The sequence below is a fragment of the Neolamprologus multifasciatus genome, chromosome 7, assembly GCF_963576455.1.
Source record: "Neolamprologus multifasciatus chromosome 7, fNeoMul1.2, whole genome shotgun sequence".
Classification (NCBI taxonomy): domain Eukaryota; kingdom Metazoa; phylum Chordata; class Actinopteri; order Cichliformes; family Cichlidae; genus Neolamprologus; species Neolamprologus multifasciatus.
This window is the reverse complement of record NC_140445.1, coordinates 25199758-25213147: the sequence shown is the minus strand read 5'-3', so window position 1 is coordinate 25213147 and position 13390 is coordinate 25199758. Positions and strand designations below refer to the sequence as shown.

At 40.2% G+C, this 13390-nt stretch overlaps 1 protein-coding gene across 1 annotated transcript; it reads right to left on the bottom strand.

Annotated features, from left to right (window-relative positions):
• Positions 1 to 477: 477 nt before the first annotated feature.
• On the bottom strand, positions 478 to 7959 carry loxa (lysyl oxidase a). The gene is made up of 7 exons (XM_085166645.1): positions 7017 to 7959; positions 6606 to 6714; positions 6017 to 6148; positions 4425 to 4581; positions 2554 to 2649; positions 2334 to 2449; positions 478 to 2216 (listed from the first exon to the last, which is right to left on the bottom strand). Exons 1-7 carry the CDS (start codon positions 7633 to 7635, stop codon positions 2210 to 2212), a joined length of 1236 nt encoding a protein of 411 aa, XP_085022771.1. The 5' UTR covers positions 7636 to 7959; the 3' UTR covers positions 478 to 2209.
• Between the last annotated feature and the right edge of the window lie 5431 nt (positions 7960 to 13390).

Genomic DNA, 13390 nt, shown 5'->3' with positions numbered 1-13390 from the left:
GAAGGCTGTCTGCTAGTTGGATGGTGGTTTGAGCCCTGGCTTCTTTAATCTACATGAGAAAGGATCCTTGGGCAAGATACTGAATTCTGAGTTGCCTCCGATCCATATATGTAAGTGTGTGAATGTTGGGTTAAAATATTTTCTTGTTCTTCTTTCAACTGCTCAGTTTATGGGTTGCCACAGCCCGTCATCTGCATTCATTTCACCCTATCTCTACCATCCTCTGCTGACACCCCAGTAATCTGCATGTCCTCCTTCACTACATGTGCGAATCTTTTCTGTGGTCTTCCTCTTTTCCAGCTCCAACCTCATCCTTTTCGAGACTTTTAAATGCTTGGAAGAACAGCAAAAACACAACTCTACTTTACAAGCCTCAGTTAGCATGTTAAGTGTTAAAGCTCACAATATTACAATTAGAAAAAGATTGAACAAGTATGGCTTGTTTGAAGGGTTGGCATCATGGCTAAACCTTGCAAAGCTGCACCTGAACCTTGGAACTTCGGGAACAATGTCCTTTGGACAGATGACACCAAAGTGTAGATGTTTGGCAATAATGCACAACGCCATGCAGGAGGAAATAAAACACAGCATATCAGCACAAAACACCTCATACAAACTGAAGCGTGGTAGAGGGGTAATGATTTTAGCTTGTTTTACAGCCGCAGGACTTGGGAACCTTGCAGACATTGAGTCGACCATGAACTACACTCTATACCAAAGGTTCAATGTGAAGCCATTTCTCTGACAGCTTGGCTGAAATTGGATCATGCAGCAGGACAACGATCACAAGCACAGCAGAAAATCTACAACAGAATTGCTGAAAAAGAAAAGAATCAATGTGTCGTTTGAATGTGTGAATCAGTGCTGTGGTGGGACCTTAAGAGGGCTGAGTATAAAGGAATGGCTGCAAACCTCAATGAACTAGTAATAAACTGATTGATATTATCAGTGAAATACACAATACTTTTAACCAGTTCAAACATCTATGAAGACGTATTTCATTGTGTGTCATTGAATATGTACTTTTAAACCAGCCTTTAGTATGGTGTTGACAACAGAGTCACCCAGGAAACGTTACAGCAAGTGCATGAAACTCATGAAAACATATATGCTCGTAGAAATATATATACCATTGTGAAAAGAGTGACTTCACTGACATCAGGCACTGATACCAGTTATACGTGATGTGTAGCATGTGGAAAGTTTCCCTCGCACTGAAGGAAATTTGCCAACTCAGGAAACAACTTTGATGACATCACGGTGTTTTCAGTAGTGATATTGCAGATTGACATTACAAATTTATTATGCAAAGCCTGTGTTACAAACAGTCAAGAGTGTATTTGATGGGTGCTCATCACTCTAGGAAGGTAATAGAAATCTATCTTTCCAGTAATTTTCAATAAGAGGGACTAAATGTGAGGAAATGAGAGTCTCTGTTTTGCTGCAGTGGTTCTGTGCTGCTTTTCTCTGCTTTATATTAGCATCACACATTAAAACAATCAGCTTTTTCTTTACTATTTTCAGAAATTTTATCCAGTTTTAAAAAAAGAATCAGTGGCTTAATCAAAGACAATAACATATACATACATGTTGGAAACAAAGTCACCACGATCACAATAATCAGCCTAAAACTTCGATACAATGTTACAGTTTTATTCAAGTAAGTTTCAACAAAAGCTCTTGCGTAAAGAGAGTTTCATCTGTTGCATATAAATATATTTTCCTTTAAACAACTGGGTTCAATATAACATTGTGATATACATGATTTATGCTGCGATTTTTCTCTTTAAGGCTCATGTTTTTATGGATTTTATTTCTTCTAACAAGTGGCAGTAAAAGGCAAGCATACAGTACAATCCAACAGAAGTGAGCTATGAAAAATGCCCCCCCCCCCCCCCTCTAAAAAAGAAAGCAAAAAAACAAAGCTGAGATTTTCATTAAGGAGAAAAAACAAAGATTTCTTTTCCCACACAAGCAAAGAAAAATTCAACTTTATCTGCTGCTATAATAATCGGATGATTCCTACTTGTTCTTTCCTAAACTGGGAGTGATTACATTTTAAAGTGAATGCATGTCTTAAGAAAACAAAAAAAACCCTGTTTTTTTTTTTTTTTTAAATCTATGTTGCTTTATATGCCTTCATGTGCAGTCCTCTTCTTTGTCATTTACACAGTGTGTCCGCTGAGCCGCTGTGGATAACTGTCGTTCTTTAATATCTAAAAAAGTGAACACGTAAATAGTTTCTGTGTGAAAATCTGAATAAAAACACAATAACCGATGGAGACAGTGAGAAATATTAGGACTAAAAGTGTCACCTCAGACATCGTACTTACGTTGACATGTGACAACCTGACACGTAGGCATAGTTGCCCGTGTAGCGAACATCACAGCGCACAATATTGTTGCTGTAGTCCGATTCTGGAACCTGGTAGTAAGGATTTACACTGATCTGTGGACAATATGGTTAAAGATCTGTTAGTAAAAGAAGAAATATTGATAAATGAAACTCCTTTAAAGGTGCTTTGGGAGGAAGTTGTGGTATTTCTAACAAACCTTCAGGACATAGTTGCCAGGTTTCACATCTGTGATGTCAATCCACTGGCAGTCGATGTCTGCGTTGTAGGTATCATAACATCCCGGGCTCAGGCCCTGCGCGTTGGACAGCATCCATATAAAACAAAGTATAAGCAAACTTTATATTAAATCATTTAATGTCCTTTTACATGCAAAAAAACAAAACAGTATTTGATTTCAACCTGTTTTTCCCGTCATTATATAAAAAGAACGTTTTTGGTTTAATCCTGGAGGTGATTTTGGATCCAATGTCAACAAGAAGAGAGACCAAAATACAAGTTAAAATTACGAAAAAAAAAAAACTGATGGAAAATTAGTCAACGTGCTGGAAAACTGACCACAGACGGTCATGAAGGTGAATCATCAGGAGAGACAGGAAATCATTAAATCACCATCAGAACTGGCTCATGCAGAAAGGAAATTCTAAAGCTGTTCTCTCAAACACAGGAGCCTCGGGAAAACAGCAGCGCTTATTTATGAAGCCCAACTTTCCTTTTTAGACACTTAAGAAACCAAATAATACGTCAGATTCTTCAGAATCTAAATGAAGCTGAGGTACTGAAGTCTGGGAGCCCACAGATATGTCTCTTATAAATGCAATCTGCCATGGAATTACAAAAAACACTTTTCAAACTGAATTGTGTTGTACTGGGATACTTGAGCATAACAGATCTATTGTTAGTGTGATTTCCTATAAAAATGAAGTTCCCACCAAAAAAGTAATCCATGAAATTCCAGTCAAAAATAAAAACTATGGTTTCTACAGAGGTATATAGTAAGTGAGCTTGTAAAGTAGCAGCTAGTTGCAAAATTCAAAGTTTTTCGAACTTTGTTCTAACAGGAGCTAACTGGATAAATTTAGTACACTGTGGCACTGAGGCAGCCAAAACAAATTGTTTACACAGTGAACTTGTTAGGAAACAGCTGTACATCTGGCAGATAAAGCATGAATGTTTGAGCTGTGTTTCTACTAAATGCTAAACAACGCTTTCTGAGCAGCTTAACCTGGATTCATTTTTATAAGACGGCAGCAGACGACTTCTCTGTCTACAGAACGATCTCTTTACAGAAGACAGCGTTGCTGCCTATGTGTATTTGTATCCTGAGTGAACTCAGTGAGGAGTTTACGGACTCAGCCGCTAGTTTCAGATCTTATTAAATACAAAATGATGGTCACCTTGTAAAACATGGTCTCCATTAAAGTCTAGAGGACAATAAAGCAGGGTGTGCTTTAGCGCACAGCTACCTTATGATGCACAAGCTGCTACTTTGTGATCTCACAGTTGCACACTTCTCTAAAAGATGTTGCCACAGCAGATGGCAGCGCATCAGCGATCTGGCAAATTTTTACACCAGATGCACTTTCTCATGCAACCCCTAAGGGATTTGTGTCTATTAATGGACTCAAATGGGGGATTTTTTACATGTTAGGCGAACATTTAAACCACTGCACATGAAAGTAGCTTCCCCTCACTCCTCACACAGTTTTCAGAAAAGAAGGCAACACCCAATAGGCTCAAACTAAGGCTTCAGAATGAGACTTCTTAAATCGTAATGTTGGTTGTCATGGTAGCTAGTACATATTTTACATGTAGTTTATGATTTTTAAATACTTTCATGCGTTAAATTGCTGCAGCTGAGCCAAAAGAGTGAAGCTGACCTTTAAATTTAAAGCAATGAACCTGAAAGACTCTGAAGTGCTTAAATGTGCTGATGGTCACCTTTCTCCTTCCTCTGTGGATGCATCACCACGTATAACACCTTTCACGTATGCGCAATCTTGTCATGTGACCCTTTTCAAAGTAAGGTACAACCTTTACAGTTACATTTACAGCACTTATCTCTGAGACCTGAGTATGTGAAGTGCAGGCATATCGCCTGTAGTATCCATAGTCACAGGAAGTGTCCTCCAAGCAGAAGCTGGCCTTGTGGCCCTCTGCCACTGACCGATGAGTGGTGGCATCCAGCAGATCGTAGTGGCTGAACTCATCCATGCTGTGGTAGTGCCTGTGGATCAGCAGCACAGTGACAGCAACTGAAGAAACAAGTCATTAAACTCAGTGAACTTCGCATCAGTGTGAAGTTTTTAAAGGTTTTCATTTGTGAGCCAATAAACGCAGACTAGTGTGTCAAATACATTTGGGTCAAAAGGCTTCAAGTCACAGTGACTAAAACTATATTTTATTCCTCATGTAGACGGTTATAGGAATAAGCATCTGGTTTACCTCCAGTATCAGGAAGAAAGAGTTCGTTCAATGAAACAAAAGCAATCTGGTTTTTAAATATCTATAGAGTCTACATAAATGGTTTCCTGGCTCTCTGTCAAAAGTGCTCCATCTTGGGGAGTTGCTCAGAGGACCGCTTGCTTCACAGCATAACTATGGACTGAGGTAGGTTTTCTGGAAACACCAGTCACATTTCTGTAAGTTCAAACATGGGACAAAAATACTAGCAGGTTTTCTTTTGGGCATAATATCCTCGTCATACAGCTTTAATGACTTTGCAGATGTAAATGAATGAAATGTTTAATTAGGCTACTTTAGATTTAGATTGAAAAGACAGGCTCTTTGTGTCTTAATGTTGAGCTTGAAAAAACAGAAGATTTCCTCTTCAAATGCCTAAAGATACAGCTAAAACTTGTGTTGAGACGTTGTTCCAGATATCAAATCTCTGCAAAAATATAAAAACAGCCAAAAGTAACACAGCTGTGGTTCAACAGGGGGTGCCATACCACAACTGCAGACTGCAACAGACAACCAGTAATTCTGGTAGCATCTCCTGAAAAACACTTTTAATGTCCAAACACCGCCCCTGTTCTTTAAATCATAGTCTTGATAAACATCAGCCTGGAAGTAGAAGAAGAGGTGTCAATGGAATGATGGATGGACTGAGACGTGACTTTCCAAAGCTTCTCACTTCACACTCAGGGCAGAATTCCCAGACTGAGTTTAGAGCTGTTTTTTGTTCATTTAAATGTCTTTTTAAAAATCCCTCCTAAGTTCATGTATTTATATATTAATACACTCAGTATGTTTGATATTTCAGCTGTGTTTCTGATGTTCTTATTTAGCATGCAGAGTCAAGCTGAGATGTACTGTAAATGCATCCAAACACCCATTTTTTTTCTGAGAATTTCATTAATATTTGAATATTTTCTGGATCAAACCACTTTTCATCTCCCCCCCCTGCAGTATCTGGAGAAACAATCATCTCAAGCTTTTCTATACATGTGTGTCTTTTTCTTTTTTTGGTTCTTTGGGTTTATGGAAACCTCATATACCTGGAAAAACTGCAGTGCAGACACCTTAACAATTGTCTCATGAAGACAAAAAGGAGTGCATAAAGTCAGTTTGGGGTGTCAGTTTAATGCAACGACATGCCACAGAGACTCTTTGTCTGAGTGACGATGAGGTGGACAGCACTGGCATGACATTATACTCACTGGTGACAGCTGTGCCACTCCCAGGAGTAACGTGGCCTGTTGGGGAGGAAGTCTGCGGTGCCCTGGTTCTTGACTTTCTGAGGAAACCTCAGCAGCATGCGGCTATCGTAGTCTCGTGCTCTATAGGAGGAACTGTAGACAGGATACAAAGATAAAAAGATTTTAACCCCCCCAAAAACACTATTATAGGTGGACACAGTGATGTCACTAAGATTTGTTTTCCCTGCTACATACCCTCTTCTGAGTTGAGCCAGTTCATGTGTAAATGGTGGGTGGAAATTTTTTTTTAAAAGGCAAAGTGGTTGTTTGGGTTAGTTTTCAATAATGTGTTTACCATTCAGGCTTTCTCTCCCAGAGGAGGCTATGATTAAACTTTTACAGAAATCCTCCACACCACCCCCTCTGCACCATCAGCGGCAGGATTTGGTTAATTTTACCTCATCTCATGCTCCCACTGGGCAGCTTTCACCCGCAAACACTTTAAAGTGGTTGTTATGGCTGAGAACTCTCTGAATCACACTCAAAAGCGGTGCGCTTTTTTCTTTCACTTTTTTCTTTTCCTCGTGGACCAGTCCTGACAGCAGTCTACCTTGACAAACAATTTTCTTCAGCCGCACATCTCAGGTTGTACATCGGGACTCTCTGGACGTAGGCCGAGGCTTGGATGTAGTATGGGTCAGGAACCAGATCAGGGAGACCTACAATACACAATAATGATGACACATAATCTCCATTATAATGCAATAAAAACGGATCAACAAGTAGGAAAATTTTCACACATAAAAAGCAAAAAATGCTGAAATTTAGAGGCAAAAGAGGCACTAATTGACAAACTGGTTACTCGAGTGACTGTTTTTGATATGAAACATGCTTCCATCTTATATTTTAATGTTAATATTTTGATATAGTAGCTATTCATATAGTTCCCTGCTCCACTCTGTGTTTAACAACTATCTTTCTGCTAATTTAAATGTCTTAAGGGCACTTTTCCCATTCTTACCGTACTGATGATACCTTGTGCCATATCCGGGTCTCGCTCTCTCCCTCGGTCTCTCGTAAACGTCATAGTAATTGTAATATGGATTATCGGTGTCAATGGACTTGTAGGGATCGTATGGATCGTCTCCCACCATCATGTCTTCTCTCCTGACATCGACCTGCTCTTGGGTATCATTTACTCTCCGGCTCCTCTGCGTCCCTGTGCGCTCACCGGGACGCGCTTGGTGATGCTGGCGGTGTTCCTGGCCTCTCACGAGCCTCTGGATCGGTAGCGGGAGGCTGCGCTGGCCCTGCGGGTTGGAGGCCGGACGGGGAGGCTGCTGCTGGGCCATCGGTTGTCTCTGGGTGTCCGCATCCCGGATGATTGTGACAGGTCGCACTTGCACTTGCTCCTGCGTTGCGCCCCTGCGTCTGGCCGGCTGATACTCAGACCCTTGGCTTAGAATGCTAAATATCTTGCCGTTGTGTGACCACTGTAGCGTCTGCCGGAGGGCTCCTCTTTGGTCATTCCCTTGCTGTGTTCCCGGATTCCTTTGAGACTGAGCAGCCTGCAGGATGAAAACAAGTAAATAGACCCAGGAGTATGCGTAAAGCGGTGTGCCAAACACGCGCAATCCCATTGTGCACACGGTTAAAGGAAACCGACGGTGACAAAGCGACTGTTATAACGAGGTTGTCTTTGACTCAGTTATCCTTCATTTATGTCTGAAGGATATTCCGTGAGCAGTGAGAAAAAGCTAAGTTTCAGTGTATCCGTGTAAACTCATAACGCTCTGCAGCAGATGCGCTCTGTGAGACGACGGCGATGATGATGACGAGGAGGAGGAGTTCAGCATTTGGAGTTGCTGGTTCTGTTGCACAAGTCTAGTGCTGCTGCTCATATAACAACTGGAAGTGTGATCGTGCCCAGCCAAGAGTGTTTGATAACTGCTCAGTCTGGCAAGTTTAACAACAGTAAAACCTTTTTTCTACAGCACAAACAGCAAACACGTATGTCTGTGCATCACACAGACACAGCAGCAGACGAAAGCTTTTTTTGTGAATCCATTTCGTTTTAGTCATGATGCATAATATGTCCCATTTCTTTGAAATGTCTCTATACTGTCTCCATTCCTTTCTTTTTCCAGCCAGATTTATAAAAAGTCATGATAAACTTTTGTCCTGACTGTTGGATGAACTTCCAAACATACTGCAACACCCTGTGCCAAAACTTTATCCACTCATCCATTATTTTTCTTTCATAGGAGAATTTCAAACCTAAACATGACTCTTTGATGGCTATGCAACACTTTCTGGGAAACCATCTGCCACATATCCACCCTCCAACCTCAACCCTAGCTGCACTGGAGCTTTGCTGAAAACGTGAAACACACATCACATGCAAATTTTTTTTGCAAAAGTCACAGTCTGTTCCGAGGAACCTCTAGTGATACTTGATATCTGCTTGACTGTGTCTGGCGGCTGACTGCTAAACTCTGTTCTTCTGCTGGTAAATCCAAGTCATTTGCTGCAGCCTAGTCAAATCACTGCCCTGGTGGTGACACCAGATGTATAATGCATATGTTGGGAAACTTAATGCACGGTTCTTTCTTTCTCTCTCTCGCAAACTAGGAAATTCTTTCTAGCATCTACACAATTGACCGCAGGAAGCCTGCTGCTAAACCACAGTAAACAGTCACAAGGATTTTACAGCTTCTCAAATCGCAAAGTTTTATGAGAACAACCGACTTAAAGGGAAAGAATCTGGATTGTATTAGATTATATATGCTTCCAACATGTACGCATGCAATATATCTTTAAAAACACAAAGTTCACAAGCAAGCAAAATAGCTGCACAACACATCTTGATTCATTTTAGTCAAGGTGTAAGGGAAAAGGGAAAAAAAGAGCATTAAAAAAAGAATTAGACTTTATGTGACACACGGCTGTTTAATGAATACGGGAAAAAATAAAAACAAATTTTCTGTATCACAGGTCATTTGGTGTCTTATTGCTAGCAGATGACTCCAAACAATACTGCATTTTATTTCTCTAAACAGTACCTGAAAAAGTTACCTGACAGGCAAATTCTACACCTGTACTTATTTTCTTTGATTTAGTTCTAGTTCTTGATGGGTTTTAAATCTGTGTCTGAAAATTAGGCAAAAAAAAAAAAGTTGCTGAAACTGAAATCTGTGCCTGGGAGTTACCTTCAGCAGTGGAGTTAAGTGCCGGTCATTAGTGTCACAAAAATGGTAATAACACTATTTAGAACATTTAACCTTTATTTCAGTTCACACACACACACACACACACACACACACACACACACACACACACACACACACACACACACACACTACCTTTTTATACCTGAATGCAATTTAGTTTGTCTGATCTGTTTGAAAGTGAGCACCATCACTGGAGCAGCTTATGGTTGTTATTTTGGGGGTTCTGGGTTTTCCTCAAGGTTGTGTCATTGATGATGATGATCATGGGGGGTAATTTAAATTTCTTGTTTTCTCTTTCTTTTTTCATCCCCAAATGACTTGTGTTACTTGTTGGAGGAGTTAAGCACTATGAAAATCTTCAACCTTTACAGGGTGTTGTACATATGCACCATAAAAGTAACAAAAAAAGCCCTTATACACACTTTTCCTCTGCCCAATTTAAGGCTGTGAAATTTCCAATTTTCCAATCACTTTTTGGATGACAACACCAGGTTGTTTTTAAACTTCACAACCCATCTCATTAGGACCTTTTGAGCAGTGACACATTTTCTTCTTCTTCTTTCAGCTGCTCCCTTTAAGAGACCCGGAGAGGGTCATCAGCCTCCATCTCTCCATGTTACTACCATGCTCCTCTGTCACACCAACTCTCTGCATTGTCCTCCCTCACTACATCGATTAATCTTTGCTGTGGTCTCCCTCTTTTCCTTCTTCTTGGCACCTCCATATTCACCATTAAGTGGCGATCGTGGCTCAAGAGTTGGGAGGTCGCCTTGTAATCGGACAGTTGCCGGTTCGAGCCTCGGCTTGGACAGTCTCGGTCGTTGTGTCCTTGGGCAAGACACTTCACCCGTTGCCTACTGGTGGTGGTCAGAGGGCCCGGTGGTGCCAGTGTCTGGCAGCCTCGCCTCTGTCAGTGTGCCCCAGGGTGGCTGTGGCTACAATGTAGCTTGCCATCACCAGTGTGTGAATGGGTGGATGACTGGATGTGTAAAGTCCTTAGGGACTAGAAAAGTGCTATACAGATACAGGCCATTTACCATTTCCTTTTCTTTTTTCTTTTTTTTTCCCCAAAAGAGAACCAGAGAAACTGTGTTTAATGAAACATTTACCACAAATGGGTGCAAAATGACACTTGAAAATTGTCTGTTTTAATGTAAAAATTGTTTTTCTATGTTTATTGTTGCACAAATTTGCAGAAGCTGAGGGGAAAAGCCCCCTAATGAAGGAGCTTTCCTTTCTTTTTCTTTTTTTTTTTAATTCTTTATTTCTAAAATATTAATTCATGAAGGTGATTACAGGCATTAATCAACATAATTTACAAGGGAAAAACAAAGCAAAACGAAAGAGAAAGACAAAAGAGAAAAGAGAAAAGAAAAAAAAAAGAAAGAAAGAAAGAAAAAAAAAGAAAACAGTCGGGAGTGACCAGTTAGCTAGGTTGGTGGTTTCAAGCTTTGAAAAGAAGATTCGGCTTATGGGTATTGACATATAGGACCCACTTATCCCAACACAAGTGGAACCAACCCACCCTGTCATTGACATGAGCTGTTACCTCCTCCATCCTATAAATCCCACCATAATGACAAGGTCGGTATATCTTGCAAGGACCATTTCTTAGTTATACTTTTCTTACTTGCAACAAGTAAAGCTCTTAACAGACATGTATCATTTTTAGACCAGTTCTGCGGTATACAACCAAAAAAGATTGTCTTCATGTCCAAAGGGAATGTACAGTCAAAAATGCCTTGTAATGTACCATGAATGTCCTTCACGTAAGTCCGTAGCACAGGACAGTCCCACATAATATGGGTGTGATGTGCTCGTTGGTGTCCACAGTTTCTCCAACACACAGGAGGATTCCCATCATAATGAGCCTTTTGACACGGAGTAATAAAAAACCTTATCATAGACTTCCATCCAAATTCTCTCCAGCTGTTGGAGGAAGTACTCCTCCATTGCCGTTCCCACATCTGAGTCCATTCATCCCTTGAAATACACATCCCTCCCTCCTTTTCCCATAACATCTTCACATAATCAGTTGAGTGGGGAAGCTTATTTATAAGAAAATTATACAAAAAAGAAATGAGTCTTTTATCGACATCCCCACTGTACGCCTGTCTAAACAAAGTTACCAGTTCCACATTAGTGTTTGACATCACACCGATTGTTGTCTTTATGTAATGTCTTATTTGCAGGTATCGATAAAAATCCTGTTTTTCTAGATTGTATTTCTGTTTCAGTGTGTCAAAACTAATAAAGTTTTTAAAGTATAATAATCTTGGCAAAATATTCATTTTGATAGATTCAATTCGTGAGTGTAGAGAAAGAAAGGGGATTATGTTCCATCGTCTAATATCACCCACTATTCTCCTTTGTAGGGAACCAAAATTCTCCTTAAATAGTTTAGTTAAATCCTTGGGAATAACAACTCCTAAATATTTTAATGATTGTGCTTGCCAACTCATTGGATATTGAACAACCAAGTGAGCCGGAGGGCTATAGTTATAACTGAGAATTTGAGTTTTAGACATATTAATTTTATAGCCAGAGAGTTTCCCAAATCTTTGGCATAGATTCATCAACGAAGGCAGGGAGTTAGTGGGCTGATCAATATGTCATCCGCATAGCAAGCAAGCTTGTGTTCCTGTCCCGCAATGGTAATCCCCTTAATATCTTTATTTTGTCTAATTGATTGTGCCAAAGGTTCTAAATACAAAGCAAACAGAAGCGGGGACCAACCATTTACCATTTCCAATATCTCCACTATCCTCTGCACTTTGTCTGCTTGAACCGAGCTGGGCGTCTGATCTTGTCCATTCTCAATGGAAATGTTCACACCTTCAGCTCGGCCTCCTGTTATGTCACTGCCACCATCTCCAAACCATACATCACAGCAGGTCTCACTGCCACTTTGTAAACCTTCCCTTTCACTCACCCTTTTCAACACTTGTCTCCACCCTGCCTGCACTCTCTTATTTACCTCTCTTGTGCTTTGTCTGTTGCTTTGGAGTATTCTGTCTTGTTGTACTGACTTTTATTCCTCTTCTCTCCTGAGAACACCCCAACTTCTCCAGGCTCGTTACCACCTGGTCCCTATTTTCACTACAGATCACGATATCGTCTGTGAACATCATAGTCCACGGAGCTGCCTGACCTCAGCTGTTACCCTGTCCATCACACTAACTTAAAAGGAAACTCTAGCAGTTTTCTGTACCAAGGTTTGTATTTTTATTGCACAAAAGAGGACGTTAATAAACTGAAAACTGCGTCCAGGAGAGAAACTACTGCAATAAACTGCTAACACAGCGTCAACTCTGCAACCATCTGCGCAGACAGCATGTTAGCTAACGCTAAGCTAGCAGAGAACCCAGAGTGATGACGAAGCAGAGTGTGGACCCCAGCCCTGCAGCCAGGCCCTGAACTTTAACAGGTAACAAAGGCAGTGATGAACACATTGACTGTAGAAAACAACAACTTTTCTACAGTCAATGGATGAACAGTCAAGCTTACAGCCGCCGTTTCTACCTTTTCAGGTGTCTAAAGTAGAAACACTGTAGTAATAACGGTAAAGCTTATTTGTGCTGGTTTCCATCTTTGCGTTGTTTACATACCTAAATACTAAAAGAAAGATTGCATATGTGTCCTCCTCATTAGAATTAGAGGGTTGTGTTGGTTTGTGGGACTGTAGACTACTGTTTGCATTTTTAGTAATATTAACGAGTATTTACAGGACGTTATTTAACTTATCTGGTCGTTATAATGTATTGCACTGCATCAAGGTGTCACTATATGACAAAGCTGCTTTTTAAATCAAATTAACACATTTAAAAAGATGAAAAAAATGCCATGTAGGTACTCTTTTAAGCATTGCACTCGAATTAATACAAATAAATGCGTATGTGATTTACAACAATAATATTGCTGTTTTGGTGCATCCATGCTGCACTCTGTTTGGATTTATTAAAATCACTCATGTCAAGCCACACACTTTTTTTTACATTTTTATGCTGGTTATAAATCATCTAGCTCACATAAAAACATTTTAGTAGGACTCGTTCTTCTGGAGAAGTGGCAGCTTTCCAGTTTCTTGATAGCAGTTTGCACATGTGCCTCCGATGGCTTGGTGAATTTAGTCAGCCATAGTTAGCAACGTAATAACCAGAATCAT

Bases quoted from the DNA above. Each gene is read 5' to 3' on its own strand.
- loxa (XM_085166645.1), bottom strand. From the start codon at position 7,635: ATGGGATTGCGCGTGTTTGGCACACCGCTTTACGCATACTCCTGGGTC. The intron at 6,149-6,605 runs GTAGACTGCTGT...TCCTGTCTACAG, and splicing joins GAAGAAAATTGTTTGTCAAG to TTCCTCCTATAGAGCACGAG. The intron at 4,582-6,016 runs GTGAGTATAATG...GCTGATCCACAG, and splicing joins GAGTGGCACAGCTGTCACCA to GCACTACCACAGCATGGATG.